The 20,823-nt window shown below is 38.1% G+C and overlaps 1 protein-coding gene across 1 annotated transcript in view; it reads right to left on the bottom strand.

Annotated features, from left to right (window-relative positions):
• Positions 1-4,391: 4,391 nt before the first annotated feature.
• Positions 4,392-20,823, bottom strand: part of DMGDH (dimethylglycine dehydrogenase) — a 47,026-nt gene continuing 30,594 nt past the window's right edge. The window contains exons 13-16 of the mRNA XM_069777143.1: positions 19,977-20,134; positions 18,824-18,883; positions 6,306-6,440; positions 4,392-5,620 (exon numbers count right to left, since the gene is read on the bottom strand). Of these exons, the coding sequence (XP_069633244.1) occupies positions 5,405-5,620; positions 6,306-6,440; positions 18,824-18,883; positions 19,977-20,134 (569 nt within the window). The 3' untranslated portion in view covers positions 4,392-5,404. The remainder of the gene's footprint in view (positions 5,621-6,305; positions 6,441-18,823; positions 18,884-19,976; positions 20,135-20,823) is intronic.

Genomic DNA, 20,823 nt, shown 5'->3' with positions numbered 1-20,823 from the left:
CGGGCCGCGGCGGCGGCGGCGGCGGCGGCGCCCGGCTCCTCCCGCCGGGCGCGGCCCTCCTCCGGCACCGCCCGGCGGGGCTGGGCGGCGGCCGCCCCTCCCGCCCGGCACGGCCGCCGCGCCGTGCGAGCTTGCGCAGCGGGAGAGCGCGGTGCCGGCCTACCTGCTGGGGGCGAGAGCCGGGTAGCTTAGGCCGCTTGGTTTTGGAAGGGGTTGGAGACGGAGACGGTGAGGTTGTTGCGGGCCTTAGCAGAGCACCCAACTCGGTGGCGCTGGAGATCCCTTCTAATTCTTCCTTTCTTTAATTCCCACATTAAACATCCGTTTTAAACCACCGAGCCTTTCCCGGGGGAACCCGGGAGCTATCTGCAGGCTTGTGGTGCGAGTCAGCCGTGTTGCCGCGGAAGTCAGTGCTTGGGGTAGAGGACAGGGTGTACTCTGGTACGAGTCACTGGGCCGTTGTTAACCGCTCTATTCGCGGTGCCACCACAGCAGCTCATCCAGATTTAGTACTGCCAGCAGAGTTTGTTCTGTGCGTGAGCAAAGTGGGGCAGCTGCAACGCAGCCGTGGCCTTGCTGCGTGCCAACCTGTGCTATGGCACCCTGGGAAAAACAAGTTGCCACTGTCACCGAAGATGCAGCTGCGCTGTGTGAGATGGCAATTACCCCTGCAGGAGAAACTGCATGGCCTCTCTCCTGCCATCACCAGCTGCTGCTCTCATCCCCTCCCCGTCTGCCCCTTCTGCAAAGTCCTAAGCGACCCAGTGCTTTTTTCTCTTCATTTTGTCCATATGGGTGGGAAGCCTTTATCTAGGTCTGTCTGGCTGTAAGATGGTGCTCGTGACTGTTACGGTGTAGGAAGGAAGTGAGGCAACCCAGAAGCAGAAATAAAAGCTATGTCAACAGGGCTGTTGCTTCAAACCATGTAATCTTCTAAAGCAATATTGTAAACGACCACTACCTCAGTTATAATCTTGATGTAGAATCTAAAACTGTGAAAGGACAGAAGTAACTGTCAACTGTGATCAATTTTGTTCATCCATGGAATGCATATAAATTTCAGTGTTCAGTTAAAGATCAAATAACCATGTGTTTCACATTTAGCTGGAATGGTACATATGTGCATTCCCAAATTTATATAGCCATTTGGTAACAGCTGAAAGAAAAATCCACATTAAAAATCATATTTCTTGGTAAGAAAGCCAAATACTGAGTATGCTAGGCTCCTACCTACTTTCTTTTTGATTGATAAGTCTCTGTAGAAATAAAGTTCCTGCTCCTATGAATGAAGTCTAGTGGAGAAGCCTATGAAGTTACCAGATTTTATTTTTTTTTAAAAATCCCCAAAGATTCTCTGCTGGTTTGAAAACAGCAGCAACGATGAGTGATGACAAATTTTTTTTCTACAGTAAGAATGTGCTGTAGTCCACAGCTGGTATTGGAACAAGAAGCAACAATACTGTCCTAAAGTCAGTTTTCCCTGAAGTAAATTCCAGGATTGCTGACAAGCTGGTATGTGACAATGAGTTATATTTTCTTTGTTGAGATGTGATTCATACTGTTCAAAAGGCTGCAAAGTTCCGATTTACCTTGGGTTTAGTTCAGATCCCATCACCAGTCACAGTTGTCTCCCTGAATTGTTTATTTTACTAACTTCTTCCATGTCCTTGTAGTAGGTAAAGTTCCATTCAGATGTTAGCACATTCCCACGGAAACCATTCTTGTTCAACGAAAATAATTACTTTGAAAATCTACACCGTGCTGGTGAAATCAGAAATGTTGGATGCAAATTTTGCAATAAAATTCATAATAGCTATTCACCTGACATGTTTCGAAAGTTATCATGGTGTTCAAGTGCAGCTGAACCCATATTCCCTTGTAGAGGAGGGTCGGGAGTTACTTGCTCGTTATCCTGCTCCACCAGAATTGAATAACCTGGTTGCCTGAGCTGCCAGAGTGAAAACACTAAATTGAACCATCTGAAACATACACAGCAGATATTTCACAGTCAGTCTGGGTGTTGCTGCCTGACGTATTTTCTCAGTGGTTTGGTTTTTTTTATTACTACTTGAGGCATTTGGAATCCCAATCAGAAAATACTATTTATATCAGAGAGTATTGTCTTGAATCAAAACAATAAACCCTGGAAATGGTCTGTGTTCATTCCCCTATGTTTCACTCTACCTTTTCTGAATTTGGGTTTGAATAATTTGGATGCTGCTTTGAGGTCAATGATCAATGAAGTCATTAGAGTGACACACAAGATTATGGTATCTGTGTTGATTTATCATTCCACATGAAGCATGAACATAGCACTTCTTGTCATAGCACATGAGAACTTGGAACAAAAATTCAAATGGTAATAGCAACATATACGCTGGTGTACCAAAACTCTCTGGAGATGGAAGAAGAATAAAGGAAAATTACAAAAAATGTGTCTGAGAAAACTGCCTTTTGACATGTCCTGATCTCTCTGCACACAGAAGTACGAGTATTTCAGAAAATTTCCTGGATCACCAACGGTCATTTTTTCATCTCATTACAGAGGTGTCTCCTCCGGAATTGCGGAAGACTCGAAAGATGTCCCTGCTAGTCTTTCTACCCTGGTATTTCTGTTGGATTGTTTAGAAGCCCTCTTAAAACGTGGATGTACTACTTAAACATTTTTGCTGCTATTCACTTCCTCTTGCTGTGTCTTGAAACCACAAGTTTATGCAACACCATATCACAATGTGTAATGAAAAGCAGTGACAGGAAACTACGAAAGCTGCTGAACACTCCCCCCTCCTCATTTCTTCAGGTTTACCATCTTTCTTTATAACCTTGAAAGATTGACTTATGTGTGTGAACATCTCTGTGGGCATGATTTGTAAAGCTTCATCCCCTTACAGTTTAAGTTTATCCATGTTATGCAAAGTGCTGCAATCTTGAGCTATCCTAACAAATACTCAGCTGACTCGGGTATCAGAGCAGTAAAAAAGAAGCTAGGTCAACAAAGAATCCCTGTCAGACATATGGCTATCATAGCTATGGCACTTCTAATACTTAGCTGTGCTTGCTTAAACTACCTCAGTTATCTCTGCTCCTGAATGCATTGTTAAACAGAAAGCACAACCATTCTTAAGAGGTAACAGAGTGCAACAAGCTCTCAGATACTCCACTTGTCATATATATGGTCAGTGATGAACAGGGAGTTGTTTTGGTCTTACAAGCTGGCTGCAGGAAAGAAACTTTACTTTGCATTGCCTTGTGCCAGAAACAGCACGAGGCCTTTTTTGTATGGTTCCCGGAATCTTGAAACTAAATGAAAATTAACTGGCCAAGGCTCAATCCTCGTGAGACGTGGGTGACAACAGCTGTCAAGGAGAAGCCCACAAGGAAATCAGTGTTCGGGTCTGTATAATACTACACTGTAAAATGAGATAGGTAGCTGTCTGCATTAGCTACAAGGAGAAATTAGGGGTTGAGAGGTTACAGCTGTAAATGTGGTACAAGCCCATGGAGGGTACAGTTTCTGAGTTCACTTGACTGTAGGAATTACATCTGTGATACATTTTCCTCAGGCCGCAGAAAGCCTGCCCCTTCTTGTACAATCAGACAGATCTAGTTGACATGTTCATGAACAGCACTTCTTTCTTCCAAGCCAGAAAAGGAGTTACAAACCTGATTCTAACTTTCAGATTGGGATGTGGAAGGCATTGTTGAAACAGAATTTTGGCACAGCAAATCTTACTAGGAAAGTATATGTGAGAGCCTTTCTCAGGATAACTGTTAACTGTACACTCCAGCATGTGGCGTCTACTAATTTGTATGTTCTTGGGAAATACTGAATTCAAAACTATGTTCCTAAGAATTGTTCTCCTCCTCCATAGCCAAAATAAAACCATATTGCATTGTGTTGTATTTTAGATTTCTTAAATGCTCAAGGAAACGTAGTGGCCAACTGCCTCATTACAAATAATGTCACCTTTAGAAAAAGTAACATCTCTGATTGGTTCAGCAACGCAGAATTAATCACCCATGAAAGCATAACAGAGGATAATTTCAAAATGGATCTTTGTCTCAGGATAGTACTACATGCAGACCTGCTAAAGCTTGTATATTTTATTTTGACCTGCTTCTTAAAAGATATTCAGAACAGCACAATGTAATATCAGCTTACTTTAGCAAGAGTAAGTTTCCATTATTCAAGTTCTGTTTCTCCTGATATATTCTGTTCATACATTTGCTTCTTTGCTGAAGATTTAGAGGCACCAACTCCTTTGAAGAAAGTAGTTTTTGGATATTATTCATATGTATTTCGAAAATGTTTATCTGTAGCCTAAAAGGGAGTGTTACTCTTTGTAAGTTGGAAATTGTGACATTGTTATTCAAAAGAATTGTTGAGCATATTACAGAATTCAGAAGACTGTTTTAATAATTTAGTGTGTTCCCATTGTATATGTTATCCCAATCCTGCTTATTCAGGTTATCAAATATTTAGCACTGAATAAAGCTCCTCTGTTGTGGATTTAATTGTATTTTTTCATTGTTAATATTTCTGTGTAGCAACATATGGCTCTTACTGCTGTTCAATCTATAATTAACAGGAAAAGGAAGAACTGAATTTCTCTGGTATCAGTCTAGCGCTTCAGATTTAGAACAGTAAATCCATGATACAGTACTTTAAGTTCTGTTCAGAAATTGAACAATAACATCCTGTGTGTTTTCGAATATTACATGTAATCTACCAGATGATTCATACAAAATAATGAAGAATGGGCTTCCTATAACTGTTTCATTAAGAACTAGATTTTGATCTTCTGTGAGAACTTCTGCCAGATTGACACACTGGGAAAAAATGTTAACAGTTCAGTTTGCCTTTAATATTGCCTTTATTATTTTTAATGGTTGCTGGGATGTATTTCAATTCCTTAGGAAGCATTTCTGTGCAGAACTAGTGAAATTATTTTAATGATGAGTTTGTGCTGTCACGTTGTAAGGAGCCAGGATAAGCTACTTTACCCTGAGGGCAGGCAAAGGAGGAACTGTGAGCATCAAGGAAGAGGAAGAATTTGCTATTGGCCAATACCAAGAGCAACTTTCTCCTCTGCCTTAATTTAGATCTGCTAGCCAATGTGGGAGCAAGCTGAATCAGAGATCTACTCATTCCGTGCCACTTTGTGCTCACAAGTGGTACCAAGAAGGGGAATGCATACTTGTTCAAGCAGTCTGCTCAGATCTCTAATGTGAACAGCCCGTACAAGGAAACAAGAGGGTAACACCATTGAATTTCTCAGTGATGTATGGCAATGAGGATCTTGTGTTTAGTAATTTGCAAATCTGAGTAGTTTGATTCTCTTAATTTCATGCATATTAATAGAACTACTTCCTTCTGCACAATTTGCTGTACGCTCATCTATGTTTATATCTGGGGACTTTCACCCTTTCTCTGAAGGCGCATTCTCGTTGGTTCAGTCAACACCAGTGGCTCTTGTATAACAGTTGCTGGATAATTTTTTCCTAACAGTTCAACCTCCAATTTCTGTCCAACTTTGCTGAGTTCTGTGGGAACATATGCAAAAGCCAGACTCTGCTGAATACTGTAACTGAAACTTCCAGATGTGGTGTTGCCAATAACCTGAAAAAAACCACAAACATGTATCTTTATTTTCAAGATGCAGTGAGTTTTTCTTAAAAAACAAACAAACAAACAAACAAACAACAACCTAAACAACTACACACCTCATACACTTGTTCTGGTTTATACACTTCAGACATCAGGCAAGTTTCAAGTGTGTCATGCAGTTCATAATGTTCCCTACTGTGGGTGACATCATCTTAAAGTGGGAAGATTTTGCTCCTTGAAAAAATAGTCTATTCCTATTGTGTTCAATTAAGTTTTCACTGGAACATATACTATACACATGCATATGTTTGTTATATACAATAATTTAACTACTAGTGAGTGTTTCAACACATAATCTGTGCTGAAGTGTGGAGGCACAAACTTTGCTGTTGTTTTGTTTCTTTTAAGTGAATAGCAAAAGTGTTGTTAGGACAATGGTGAACTTGCAGAAGAGAATGAATGACAATACTTTAGTGTGTTCCAAATCTAGTTTCTGTGACTTGATGGTATTTCACATTTTCTCTGTAGATATTTAGTTAGCCTTTGCTTCCTGCTTGAAGATTATAAAGTGTTTATCATAGCTTCAAATTGTTCTGTGCCAGTAAAAAAAAAAAGCTTTCACACTTCAAACACAAAGTTAGATTCTGTTCATGGAGAATTAACATCACTTCCTTGTAACATGATCTATAGTCCTTACCTTGCCATTATGCCACACACTTTCATTTCCCTCTGGATCAACATTATCTGTTTCCAGGATGAGATACACCAGTCGTCGTTTGAGCCCATTTTCTTTAATCTGCTTCAGTGCTTGCTTTCCTGTAAAGTCTGCTGGCTGAAAAAAATAGAAGATAATTATGATGTATGGTTATTCGGATTCTGCAAAAAGTTTAGAGATATAGGAATTTAAACTTATCTTCATTTGTTTTCCTATCACTTAAGTATTCTGTATGAAATATAGATGAAATCAGATCTTTGACACATATTATACATTGTATCTTGGTATTTTTATATTGGTACATTATATCTTGGTAACTTTATTCAGTATATTAGTTTTTCTAGATGTCAGTCCTTTGAATATCTGTAATTCCAAATGTAGTAGGAATATGTATGTAGTGAGATATGTGTTACAAGACTGTCCAGTTAAGGTTCTGAGTCAGAAGACTGTATATCATTTCAGTTTCTATTAAAAAAAAGGAACTCCGATACCCAGATCCTGAAGTCCGGGCCTCCCTCTGTGGACCATCAACCATGATAGTAACTTGTTACTATTCCAGTTTGGTGTCTCTGCCAGGCTGCAGAGCTAGCAGTTTACTCCATATTCTTGTTTTAAGGTATGTATGCTTTTTTCCCCATATCTACCATTTCATGGGACAATGCAGCATGTTAGTTAAAGAATACTACTATCATTTGGAGTTTCCTTTTTCAGCTTGCCTAGAAAGGTACAAGCAGATTCTCATATCTCTGGGAGCAGACTGCATAAATGTGTGACAAGTATGGGGGGAGCCATCAGTAAGTCTCTGAATCCCCAAGGGTATATAGGACAGTATTTATTGTATGTGATAATGTTGAGCTGATTCCACTGAGCTAGCCTGATTCCATGGCCAGGTTCACAGATATGAGCTTATTTTGCCTACCAGTAGCTGTGAACCTGACTTGTCTAACACTGTTATCTTCTAACTCAGACAACTTCCTTACTTAGTTGGCTGGGTAGTGGATAAATTGGAAAAAGAAGCCATAGAAAAAAGAGTTGTTATAAACTTTGTGGTCCTGGACAGAATGCCTCAAGAACCAAGAGAAAGCCCCTTTCAAAGATGCTGACAGTTCCAACAGAGGATAAAACAGTAATCAAGCTGGATATTATTATTTCTAATAACTGTGCACTAAATATTAGGAACAGTGGCTTACAAAGTCTGCTTATTCATTTATTTCTTTAAAGGTATAGATCAGGCAGAACAAAAGATCTGTATTCAACTAATTTGCCAGATCCACATCAGCCTGCCTCATGGGCAAGAAACATAATAGCAGTTACAAGGTCCTCTAGCTTTCTAGTCTTTGCTGAGAAGATGACTAGCAACAAAAGCTATTTTAAGGCAGTTGATCTTAGGCCTGAAGCAGGAATTATATTCATTTGCTGAGTGGTTAAGAGAAAAGAAGGGAAATATTGTTGAAGATGTCAAAAATACTATTTCTGGTAGTGTTCTTTAATTTCTGTAGAGAATTATTGCACTGTCGGAATTACACGCAACACATATTGTACTTATATTTGGAATAGATTATTATGCAGTTAGTTCACATGTTCTTATTTCGTAGTTCTTGTTCAGGTTCACGCATGTCTATGTGTAGGCTCAAAAGAAATTATTAAAGCAGTGAGGATCTTTTGAACTTTGAAAGATCAGACTCTGTAAGCAGTTGTGGAAAACAGCTTATGAACCAGTTAAGGACCAATTAGTCTGAAAATCAAGGCGGACCAACTGAGGATAAAGCAGATACTGCACATAAAGATCATAGATGGTGCCCTTTGGGGAAAGACAGCATGAAATACAGCTCAGATCAGAAAAACAAAGAACTGTGAGGACTCATTTTAGAATATAACTGTCAAGATGCTGCTGGAAAACATAAAGCAAATATCTCAGATGAGACAACAACCAGCTACTGGTAGTTCCCTCTCACTTTTCATAGAATTACATTTCTACTATGCAGGAACATTTATGAAAGGAAATGCCCATAACTAGAAATGCAGATAAAACTGTATACCATAGCACAACACACAGGGTAAAATGCTTTGCGTGACAGAAAGAAATACCAAGGAAGTAAATACTCTACAGGTATGCTTAGCAATGAATTAACTCCTTCCTATACTTGCTAATGTAATATCTGGTATTTAAGTGCAAGGAATGTAACTGTGGAACTAAACACAAGTATTCAAACACTATGTTATATGCCCTAGGGCCTTCTGACTGGCCTCCAGCTGCTGTTCTGGAAGAGGTATGGTCTCCCTTCAGTCCTGTGTCATATTTGCCAACCCAGTGTGGATGTTAGTGATACGCTACAGCATCTAAAATGGCAGTATGAATGTCTGTAAATTCCCATCTTTAGATCTCATGATAATAAAAGAGTGGCAACAGAGAGGGCTCTCTCAGAACCAGCTTCCAACACCATTCTTCTACTGTGTCCTTCTCCTCAGTTGAGTCACCATCAAGTTTTGCAGAAGTTTGTAATCGGTGACTTTGGGAACGTTGTATCACGCAGCACTGATATAGCTACTGTATACTAAAAGCACGGCTCCTTTTTTTCTGGTGTATTCAGATACTTGCAAGCGCATAGACGTAGAGAGAGAGATGAAAGCCTTATAAAACATTTATCATTTTCATGTTTGGGGCTGTTGTGGTTTTTTTTTTAATCCAATATTTCTGGTTACTTTCTACCTCTGTTAGTTCCTCATTTAGAAATGGAAAACAGTTTCCATAAAGGTTAATGCAGCAATCATAATCAGAGCCTTCAGTATGACCTGCTAACAGATGTGTACTTCTTTAATGGGTCACTTCCAGATTAACTGTATAGATGACAGTTAACGCCTGTTAATACTGGAACCTTGAGGTTCACAGCAAAAATAATTTTTACTTCTATTTCTTAATTACCTTTTAGATATGGAAACCATTACAGCAAGCAGCTAGCAGGCTTTAGAATCTATGTATGTCTGGATCATTTTTTGCCTATTGGTTACAGATACAAAAGTAAATTCTTACCCAATTAATTTTAACTTGGCCAGGCTTTTAGCCACCTGGACTAAACCACTACATAGTTCTTCTAAGTGGAGATGGATTTGGGGGATTTCATGTAATGGGTTTTTTCTTTGTTATTTTATGTTCCTTGAAGGTTAAAAATATACTTGTCTTTTTAGAATCATGGCTTGGAAAAATAACCAAGAGGTAACCTAGAATTCAAACTCTGCAAAATATACACAAATATATAAATATATATATATGTATATATACACACACACCCCGTCTGCAAAAATGTGTTTATATATGTATATGTACATGCATAAACACACACATACATAAATGAACACTATATGAACACGGATAAAAATGTATATGTGAAAATATACATGCATATATAATGTACAACTGCAAAAAAATATGTGTATATATACATTCTTTAAACATTTAAAGCAACTTCTTAAGAAATTCTAAGCATATGAATCTGACTAGTTCAGTCTTGGTTTTACAGTCCTTGGGTATCCATGTCAATTTTATACTAACATATTTCCACCATTACTCATTTTTGATTTATGTGTGTGTGCATGAGGTCAATCATTCCAATAAAAACAGCGTTTGGAAACTGATTCATTCAGCCTCAGTCTGGCTATTCTTGGTAACAACTGCTTCCTGTTTCTAGGAGAAAAATAGTCAGTTTGGGTATTGCTTCTATTTGTTTTAGCTTGTTACACTAAATATAATGCAAGAAAAAAATCCCATTCAAAACAGTATAATTCAATAAATTACTATTTAAAAAAACAAACAAAACCCAACAAACCCAAAACCAGGAGAAAAAGAACAGAAACAAAGGAAAACCCTGAACAATTCTAACCCCAAACAAATATCAAATTTAAAGCTACTCTTATTGTCTCTTAGTTTTAAAAAAATAATCACTTGACATGTAGTAACAATGTAAAACTTTTACTAGTTAGAGTAAGGACAGTCCTAATAAGCTAAGCCTAAAATACAGAAGACTTCCATTGTCTTGGCATGAGGTCCCAAAGCATTAAGCTTTGGCAGATGTAATATTTTTCATATAAAATAAAACCATTCCTTAAATACAAGATAAAGACAGTATCTGCTGCTTAACTTCATATTCTTTAATTTGAGTGCAGCTCACAAGATAAAAACAAAAAGATCGGTTGTGCTTTTTACTTGTGTTACCTAACACACACATTATAATGGAAAATCATATCACAAAGACAAAGCAGTTAAGTTTTTAAAATAGCAGATAGCTAAAGGGACCCTACTGATTATCTCATGTATTAACATATTAGACATATGTAGTTGCCTTGCCCTTCTCCTCAACAGACTTTTACCTTGTGCAAGTTACCAAGTGTTTGCTAGCACAAGATAAAAACACTTGCTTTTTTTTTTGAAAAGCATTCAGAAGACAATAACCAATGAGGTGACTTTTTAGGTACAGTGATGTACCCTGAAAAGTTTAACTTACTGTGTTTCAAGTGTGCTTGGCTTTTAATGGCATGCAGATCCTCTAAAAATCTTTTGTGGCTTAAGGGAAGCAAAGGAATATAAATTGTCTATAAAACTTGCAATTTTTTTTTTTTTTTTTTTTTTTTTTTTTTTTTTTTAGATTGTGCAGTTTAGCAGAATAAATTCTAGGTATCTAGGAAGAAAAATGTCATATCCATTCAACAAGAACTGTCAGCAAAGATATGCAAATCTTTTAATAATGAAATGTTGTCATTTATTTGGTATGCTACTTATGACTGTGGGCATACAGCCAAATTATCTACACAAAGCCACCCAACTGAGTAAGGCAGCACCAACAGCTGCTGTGATCTGCTATAACCATCATGTTACAACACACTGGAGACAGCATCAATGCAGTATTTTGAAATTAATTATTCTTAGTTGGATGCTCCTCAATAATTTCAGGGTAACACTCCAAATGATATCCCCCTCACCAGGGTGTTAACTGAAGATCATTTTCCTCTGCAGGTAGCAAATATTTGGCGAGCTTCTTTTTCTGTAGCAAATCAAAGCTACAGTTTACACTGCACAAAACACTTTTCTAAGGGAGATGTGGACAGTCAGTATGTATGACACCTTCATCACTGCATCTTTAATTCAATCTAAGCCCTTCTTGTATGCAAATGGCCAGCTCTAAGAAATTGATATGATACAAACAACTGATGAATTATTAAACTATTTTGGCTCAAAATTCCTAGGTTAGTGGGTATTTATTACTTTACATGGCCCAGCAAACACACTGGGAGTGACCTAGGTGTGCATGTTACACAGATAACAAAATCATTGCAGATTCTTTCCAATGTGTTTCATATTCTGTGTAAATTTATGGAATAATTCCTCTGTTTTATGACCCTTTCAACATCAAATGAAGTAACCATAGAATATGGTTCCACTCCTAAATTTTAATTTGAAGGAGGACAGGATTTAGGTGGAAAAGTACACTTCATAAATATGTTATAGGCATAATAAATGGAGATTGAAAGACAGAGGGAAAAAAGAAGTACCCTTCCCCACTCTCAAATACCTAGTACACTTCCATCACTCCATCCTTTTTCAGATCCCTCTGCTTTCCCCCTGGCAACTTATCCCTTCTTCATTAAAGTCTGTGCTCTTTCTTCTCCCTCCTCCTTCCTTTCTTGTGTGGAATAGAGCTGGCACAAAACACATTATACCAGGTTATGGAGTGGGGTCAGTGTCACTACTGCAGTCATTCCTCTCAGAACAGGAGGGATGCAAGTTGGAGACGTGAAGGAAGGGCAGACAATGGCAATAAGGGGGAGCTACAGAAACTCTCAAAGGTCAGCCTGTCCAGTATCAAGTTGGAGCACTACTCCCAGCAGACCTGGACAGCAAGTGTCAGGCATTCCACCCACTAAGCCTGCCCTATACTGGATTTTAGAAGTGAGAAGATTAAAATTAATGATTTGCTATAGTTCTGCAGACACAGCTCCCATTTTAAAGTCAGTAATTTTTTAAGGGGGGTGGGGAAGAAGGAAAAAACCCAACAAATAGTTAAGAAGTGGAAAACATAAGCAACCGGCTACAAGTGGTTGTTTTTCTAGTTGCCTCTACTTACTCCTTGCCTCTATGTTTCTGAAAGTATAGGGTGTTACTAGATCAGAACAGTAGCATTTTACATGCGTGATGATATAAATGATTACATATGCTGCAACGCTGCAGAGACCCAGAGCCAGCATGTGCGTCTTTTTTCTGCCACTTTCTCCACCCTCTCTCTTCACCTAGTGCTGGGTGGTGTTCATGGCCTGAGCCCTGGAGGCCCACAGCAGGACTGATAATTCTGCTAATGCCCCCTTTTTGGAAGGCATGCTCTTTGCAGTTGTGCCACTTCAAACTTTTTTGGTGCTCTTTCTCCAAACTGCACTATAAAATGACAAAAAAAGCCTTTTCTCTAAAAAGATTTACTGTTTTGCACTTTAATAAATCAGGACATGTCACTTTAGACCATGGTGACACAATGAGTTGGACTGACACAACTGAGGGGCAGTTCTGGCAGAGTGGCCAGAAGGGAAACAAATGACTGGAAAGAGGAGGGCATGAAACTGTAAGTTTAAATTTGATACCAAAGGAATAAAAGGGTGGAGGAACAGCCTTACAACTGCTCATCCTAGCTTCCTGTGAGATAACAACTTATGTATAGTTACGTTGGAGGTTAGGTAAATACTCAAGGACTGTAGCTTGTCATTCACCCTCTGTGTGAAGCTGCTGGACATGATACAACTTCTATTCATAATGAAGCAGTTAAATGCTCATGTGTCTAATAGGTGCAACAGTAGAAACCACCAAATGCCAAAGTAAGAAAAAGAGGTAGGACTTGCAGTCTATGAGGCATTTTTTGACACTGAAATTCAGGCGGTCACCGGCTAGGGTTAGTGGAGGTGAGACATAAATAGTGCTAAGCAGACAGGGGAAAGAAGCAGGAAACAAAGGAGAAAGATGGAAAGGAGAAAGATGGAAAGGAGAAAGATGGAAAGGAGAAAGATGGAAAGGAGAAAGATGGAAAGGAGAAAGATGGAAAGGAGAAAGATGGAAAGGAGAAAGATGGAAAGGAGAAAGATGGAAAGGAGAAAGATGGAAAGGAGAAAGATGGAAAGGAGAAAGATGGAAAGGAGAAAGATGGAAAGGAGAAAGATGGAAAGGAGAAAGATGGAAAGGAGAAAGATGGAAAGGAGAAAGATGGAAAGGAGAAAGATGGAAAGGAGAAAGATGGAAAGGAGAAAGATGGAAAGGAGAAAGATGGAAAGGAGAAAGATGGAAAGGAGAAAGATGGAAAGGAGAAAGATGGAAAGGAGAAAGATGGAAAGGAGAAAGATGGAAAGGAGAAAGATGGAAAGGAAAAAAGGAAAGGAAAAAAGGAAAGGAAAAAAGGAAAGGAAAAAAGGAAAGGAAAAAAGGAAAGGAAAAAAGGAAAGGAAAAAAGGAAAGGAAAAAAGGAAAGGAAAGGAAAAAAGGAAAGGAAAGGAAAAAAGGAAAGGAAAGGAAAAAAGGAAAGGAAAGGAAAAAAGGAAAGGAAAGGAAAAAAGGAAAGGAAAGGAAAGGAAAAGAAAAAAGAAAAGAGCTGGTAGAGTAGATCTAAGAAAAAGTGAGAGATTCTAGGTATTGTAAAATCTGGAAAGAAGCTTGGAATGGAGAACAAAGAAACTGCCCCAGTAAATAAACAGGGCTGCAACAAAGAAACACTGCCTCTGAAAACGGTATTTCCTCCTACTGGAAACAAACACGAAATCTTAGCCAAGCATTCAGATGCTTGCCTGGAAGAGGGCACTAAAGTAGAGTTCCAAAGGGTTTCCATCATCTACCGCATTCTCCCAAATCGCAGTGAACTGTTGCTGCAGAGGGAGTGACCAGGAGGTGGCAGTCTTGGATATAGCAAAACAAGTCACAAACCTGCAAACAAGTACGGACTTGTGTAGCTGTACGCTCTTGATGCCTGTTGGCACTATTGGATTCACATGTTCATTTCTGTGAGCTACTCAAATTGACACGAAGGCTTTATTGGGACTTCTGGTCCATTACACTCAGAGAAAAATAGGCTGTTTTAAGAATATTGAATTAATTAAAAATAATCAACCACTTCAGAAGAACAAAAGGACACATGCTAGCAGGTTCTTGAAGATGTAGACAGCTTCTGAAATAAGGAAATTTTTTTTTTGCATGTCCATAGTGAACATAATAATGTCATAAGTTTAAAGTGTAGCAAGAAAACATTTTCTAACATAAGGATAGCAAATCACCAGAAGAGGCTTCCCAGGGTGACTGTGGGATCTTCAAGACTGACAAGAGGTCTTTGTAATTTCACATATGAAATTTTTAAACATACGGCAAGGTAAACACAGGTGTAGTTGATTCTGCCATAGAACAAAGGTCTGGAGTAAACTAACATCTGGTGATTGCTTATCTTTTTCTATGACAGTATCTGAAAAATCCATGAAGTTTAAACAGGGGTTTGAAAAATAAAAAGCATTCAGAGGTGATATACTATATCTTTGACCACTTGAACCTGAGAAAGTACAAATGTGTGGCAGAACTAAAACAACATTCTGGGATGTGGAGCAAAACGAATTGCAACTTTTTCTTCTTTAAAGATATTCTGTGAATTTCCTGCCACAAAACCTATTAGGACTCTTATCAAATATTTAGTAGCTTATTCATGAGATGAGGCTATCTAACAACTTATCTAGCTTACTAAATGTAATTGAACTACCAAAAGAAAGACAACAGGTATTAAAAAAAGTCCCACCCCTAAAATGGACAGATTTTGTTGTGAAGTTATGAAGACATCGTATACTCTAAATTAGAAATTAATCCTGTTACTGTCCCTCCACTTCAGTTTAATCACAGCCCATCCTGCTCATCTGTGCAAGGAAGCAACTAACATCAGTATTAGAGAAAAAAGGAGTATCAAGCCAAGTCTGGAGGAAACCACCTACAGCGATACCATGTCTTCAGCCTTACTGATAAAATGAAAGTTGCCACAGAAATCCTGAGGAAACAGGTTTACTTATTGTCATGCTATAATTTAATAGACTGTGAGGAAAAAAAAAAATCAACTTAAGCTTTTAAGAGTTTTCCCTGTTACTCATCACAAAAAAATTACTAGTCTGTATGTACCTGAAGACAATGCGTACACTAAACTTTGTAAACACAGAGAAATATCAGGATTTTATTGGGAATTTATGTATCTTCATACTTATTCCCCAACTATTTAAATGTCCTCTAATGGAAATGAAAATGCTTTTTGGTTGTATTACCTTCACTGGCATTTGGTTTTTCATTCACTTTAATTTGTTTAGAAACTGCTCAAATTTTCCATGACATACCACTCAAGGTTTGCTTATGCTGAAGTTTTTTGCCCATTTTGTAAGCTATTTCAGCTGCTTGTTGCACAGTAAGAAGTGCTCTAGTAATTAATTGAACAGTGCATTTTGGTTCTAATTTACACAGAATCAGCACTTGCCCCAGTTGGGGGTGCATGCTTAAAGGAATAATCCTTGTGAGGAACCCAACAGACCAAGATGTCAAAAAGAAATATTTAAGTATCTATTGTTTGTAGGCTTTATCTTGTTTGCCCCTTTTGGGAGGAAAGTTTCCTTAACAATAGGAACAGACGGTAACTGAGTATTTTGCTTGTCTTCAGCCACAGTGGCCTATAAGGAATGCTAAGGTCTATGCCACACCAAACGGACAGCAAAACCAGAGGCATGGAATTGGGACTCACAGCCCCAAACTGCCAAGAAGCAGAGTAAATAATCTCACATTGTGCTTCATGCTACAGTGTTTAGACCACTTCCAATATCTGAGTTTGCTCATGAACCTCTGCAGTGTCAACATACAGTCACAACTGCCCTCATTTGAGTCAATAAATAAACATTGATTATTTCCTTTTTCACACCAGTTCAGCAAAACTGGCAAATGTATTAGGCTGACATCCTGCATCTATGCTGGAGATCCATTCCACGCTCATTCATCTACAACGTCAGTATCTGCTCCAGAGAACCATTCCAACCCTGCATTTCAACCATGCGGACAAGTGTGTAGAGCAATAATCAAGTGCTTCATGCACATTAATGCCTTCATATACTTTGCATGGGCATCTTGGCAAGCAACACTTGCCCTGCTTATGGCTGCTTTCCTGCTTATACTAAAACAAACAAACCAACCAACCCCAAACAACAAACAGATGTGTCAAATAGCAGTGGAAAGAAAAACTATTAATAGTAACATTATTTTTTATTGCATTTCCCTGTAATCCTGCTAATGTTCTTCTCAAGATGGGAAAGTCCTTGATGAGTAAATACAAAATAATCCTGTTCTATAAGATTCTGTATTTCCCTTGCATGTGTCACTTACTGTCGTGGTTTAACCCCAGCCAGCAACTAAGCACCACGCAGCCGCTCACTCACTCCCCCCCCATCCAGTGGGATGGGGGAGAAAATCAGGAAAAGAAGTAAAACTCCTGGGTTGAGATAAGAACGATTTAATAGAACAGAAAAGAAGAGACTAATAATGATAATGATAACACTAATAAAATGACAACAGTAGTAATAAAAGGATTGAAATGTACAAATGATGCGCAGGGCAATTGCTCACCACCCGCCGACCGACACCCAGCCAGTCCCCAAGTGGCGAATCCCCCCCCCCCCCACTTCCCAGTTCCTAAACTAGATGGGACGTCACATGGTATGGAATACACTGTTGGCCAGTTTGGGTCAGGTGCCCTGGCTGGGCATGAGAAGCTGAAAAATCCTTGACTGTAGTCTAAACACTACTGAGCAACAACTGAAAACATCAGTGTTATCAACATTCTTCACATCCTGAACTCAAAACATAGCACTGTACCAGCTACTAGGAAGACAGTTAACTACATCCCAGCTGAAACCAGGACACTTACTCTGATTAGGGCAAAATTACACTGCCCAATGGAGACATCTGTAACTCTGCTACCTGTAGGAGCTGCCATTGACAACCCTGGGAGCACCTGGGAGCAGCCTCAATCCTGCATAGGTTGAATAACTTTAACATCTATAGACAGGTTCAATAGTTGGAGAAGAAAAGCATCTTCCTGGGCTTGTCCCTGTTGTGGTGGGTGAAATTTTCTCACAAAGATAAAAGAACCTTTTTTAGGTTTAACATGCCTTCATAATTCTTGCCTACCCAAAATTTAAGATTTGTTGTTTATTTGGAGCTGTAACTTAAAGTTTGGGATTCCTTTTATCAGTTCCACAGTGTCGCCACATAACATGGCAAAAATATCAAGGGTCATTTATTATCTGATTTATCACAATTTCAGGTATAATGGGAACATAAATAAGAACAGAGTTTGTCCCTATATCGCATTACATCATTGTAAAGATAAGATGTTTCACAAACATTAATTTTTCTTCTTGACCTCCCTTGTGTAAAAATGTTGGCACTTTATTTTACAGATGAAAAAACTGAGGCAAAAGATTAAGTCAGAAACAGCCCCTCAGTTAGGGCACCTAACTTCAAATGTCTAGGACCTGATTTCTTAAATTAGAAACTTCACATCCACTGTGCAGGTAACTGCTCTTCATGTTGATGGGCTAACTGGTAGCAACAGATGGCATTAGAGCTGCACAGGAAACAATTTCACCAGGTTTCATGGAAAGGTCCTCAATTTGACAAGAGTTTGGACATTTTGTTTGGGATTCATTTGGACCAGAAAAGAGAATTACAACCAGTTTCTGTATCTATTAGACTATAAAAGAGTTTGATTTGCTAAAATATTAATACATGAAAATGAAGGTGCTAATAAAAGGAGACAGAGTAACATCTTTGCCTTTTTACTGCCCATTTTAATTCAATTAGGCCCATTCTCTAAACTTCAGATCAGGCAGGAACAAGTTATGAGCAGAGGACTTCTTCAGAAATCCTATGAACAACTAATTATTTTTTTAACCAATATATTAATTTAACTTATATATGACATATCTAAGTTGTCAGTCAGCAGTTCTTCTAAAAAATCTATTGTTTTTTTCAGTAATTGCTGTACTAGAGTTGTAGCCAGGGAAAATGACCCTACAGACATCTCCCTTAACAAGAATAAGCAGGTAAAATATTTTCACAATATGAATAGGCTTGTTCAGCTTGTATATAGATACTATATGCTTACAAAGGGAGATTAATCAAATTTCTCTATGAAAATAAATCACAAAGAGTTATTTTTCATGTAGACAACATTCAGTATTTGCAGCTTCCTGATCTAATGTATAATTTTGTTAGCAAGAAACATGCAAAAATACAAAACAATATTTTAAAGAAATCAGTACTTATGAAGTAATTATTCTTATCATTATTCTTATAGTTGCTCGGTTCATTTTCTAAACCTATTTTATTTTACAGATAATCACATTTTTCTTTCCAAACACTTAAATGAATAACCTTGGACATAATAGAACACTTGGAAAATAGTAAGACATACCTTGTTTATCTTTACAAAGTATTCCAGTCCAGCTTCCAAGGGATTAGTGTCACAGTTCATCTGTTAAAAAATATAAATTCACCATCCGTACATGATGGACCATCATAGCTTTTGGGTTGGGAGGGGTTATTTATTCATTCTATGCATCTTTGTATTTACTCCTGAGTCAGTGTCTTTCACGTTGCATATGTGCAACTTCCATTTGAATACACTGTAAGCTTCCAATATGTGATTTCAAGAGAATATTTACTATTGTGCCTAATATAAATATGTAAAACATTCATCTAAGTTTTGATATGCAAAGTAAACATGCATTTCAGTAAGAAACAGGATTTTTTGTCAAAGCAGAATGGAACCTGCAGAAGATTGAATAACTGGGGTATACACATTAATTGCAACACAGCAGAATGTCTTAGCTGGAGAGGAAAACAAAACACAAAGCTAATTTTATTCACTACCTTCCCATTAGTTGTAGGGAGAATGATTTGTTTGGCAGCATTTGAAGCAAGAATGAAAATAATTATCACAGGGCAAACAAAAAGGACCCCTAAATGCCCACCATTTAATCTTCTTGAGATCTTTCATTTCCAAAGGAATTAGGAAAAATTTCAGGTAAGTGGAAATTATACTGGTTTTCCCCAAATTCTCTAGGCATCCTTAGTAGTTCTTTATTGTAAGTGAGTAAGTTCAGCAGAAACAAGCTAACAGGAAATGAAAAGGTTCCAAATACATTATGAAGCAAGAATAATTGGCCTCTCATGACATAGTTATTACAGAAATAAAACATTCTCAGAATCTCTCAGCCAAACCTTTGATTTCAAAACACTAGAGCTCAGCAAAATCCTCATAATTTTGTTACACACAAGAGGGAAAAACATCAGTGAATCAAAATAAGTGTCTCCTTGCCAGCAGCGCAATGGGGTATACTAGTTATTTTTATTTAGAAAACACACTGTTCAGAATTATAGCAGGTTTTCCTGCTCAAGGTAAATTTTCTTTTCATGCTAAATTGAGAAACTGTGCTAACTCTGTCTAAAAGCTGTATAGTCATAATGAAATTAAAAAAACAAAAACAAAAAAAACCAAAAAAACCCCCCAAAAACCAACCACAAAACCAACCAGAAACAATAATAAAGAACTTATATTTCCTGACCTCTGCCCCCCAGGCTCGGAAACCCTTTTCCAGCCTTAAAGCATTCAGAGCATATGTTCCAAAGTTGTCAATTCCCTCTTTTTGGCCAGCTTCCATGATTGCACTGTAAAGAGCTACAGAATCTTCTTTTCTATGATAGAGCTCCCAGCCCAATTCACCTGTTATACAAACAAGATTAATGGTTTCATCAGCTCAACAATGAAACAATCCTGATAAATACAGTCCTACCCTTGGTAAAAAGTGGAGATCAGTGCTGTAAGTGTTAATTCACATTCTAGGGTCAATTCTGCTATCATATAGCAAGTCTAATTCCCTGCAAGAACCACCAGAGGATCTATGCCCTAGCTCTTAAGCAGTGGTACTATTAGTCTAATTTAAACTGTTAAATGAAATCGGGGGGGGGCGAATCAGAATAACTGATAAGACAAGGTTATGTAATTAAGCTTCATCTCTCATTGGAACTTCAAGGCATTATAAACAGATGACGACTTCGCAAATGAACAGCAAATGTAACTGAGTGTAAATAAGCATAAAATTAGTGTGTTGTATCATATTTAGTGCAATAGAAAGAGAATATGAATTACAAGGACTTCAGCTGCGTTAGAATGTTCTGAATTCAGCCTATTGCAGTAGAGATGAACATAAAAAGAAATAAAAAGTAACCGAGAAAAACAAATACTCAGCAGTACAGTGTTACATTTTTAAGGCACATGACAAACACTAATATACGGTAATCCAAAAACAATTCTTGACGTTGGTTTTGCAGCAAATACCACAGAGGTTATCAGAACTGGCCTTTTGTTCTGTAAAATAAATATTTACACTATAGGGTATTCTAGAGAAAAAG

Source organism: Haliaeetus albicilla, chromosome Z (genome assembly GCF_947461875.1).
Source record: "Haliaeetus albicilla chromosome Z, bHalAlb1.1, whole genome shotgun sequence".
Classification (NCBI taxonomy): domain Eukaryota; kingdom Metazoa; phylum Chordata; class Aves; order Accipitriformes; family Accipitridae; genus Haliaeetus; species Haliaeetus albicilla.
This window is presented reverse-complemented; position numbering and strand designations above follow the sequence as displayed.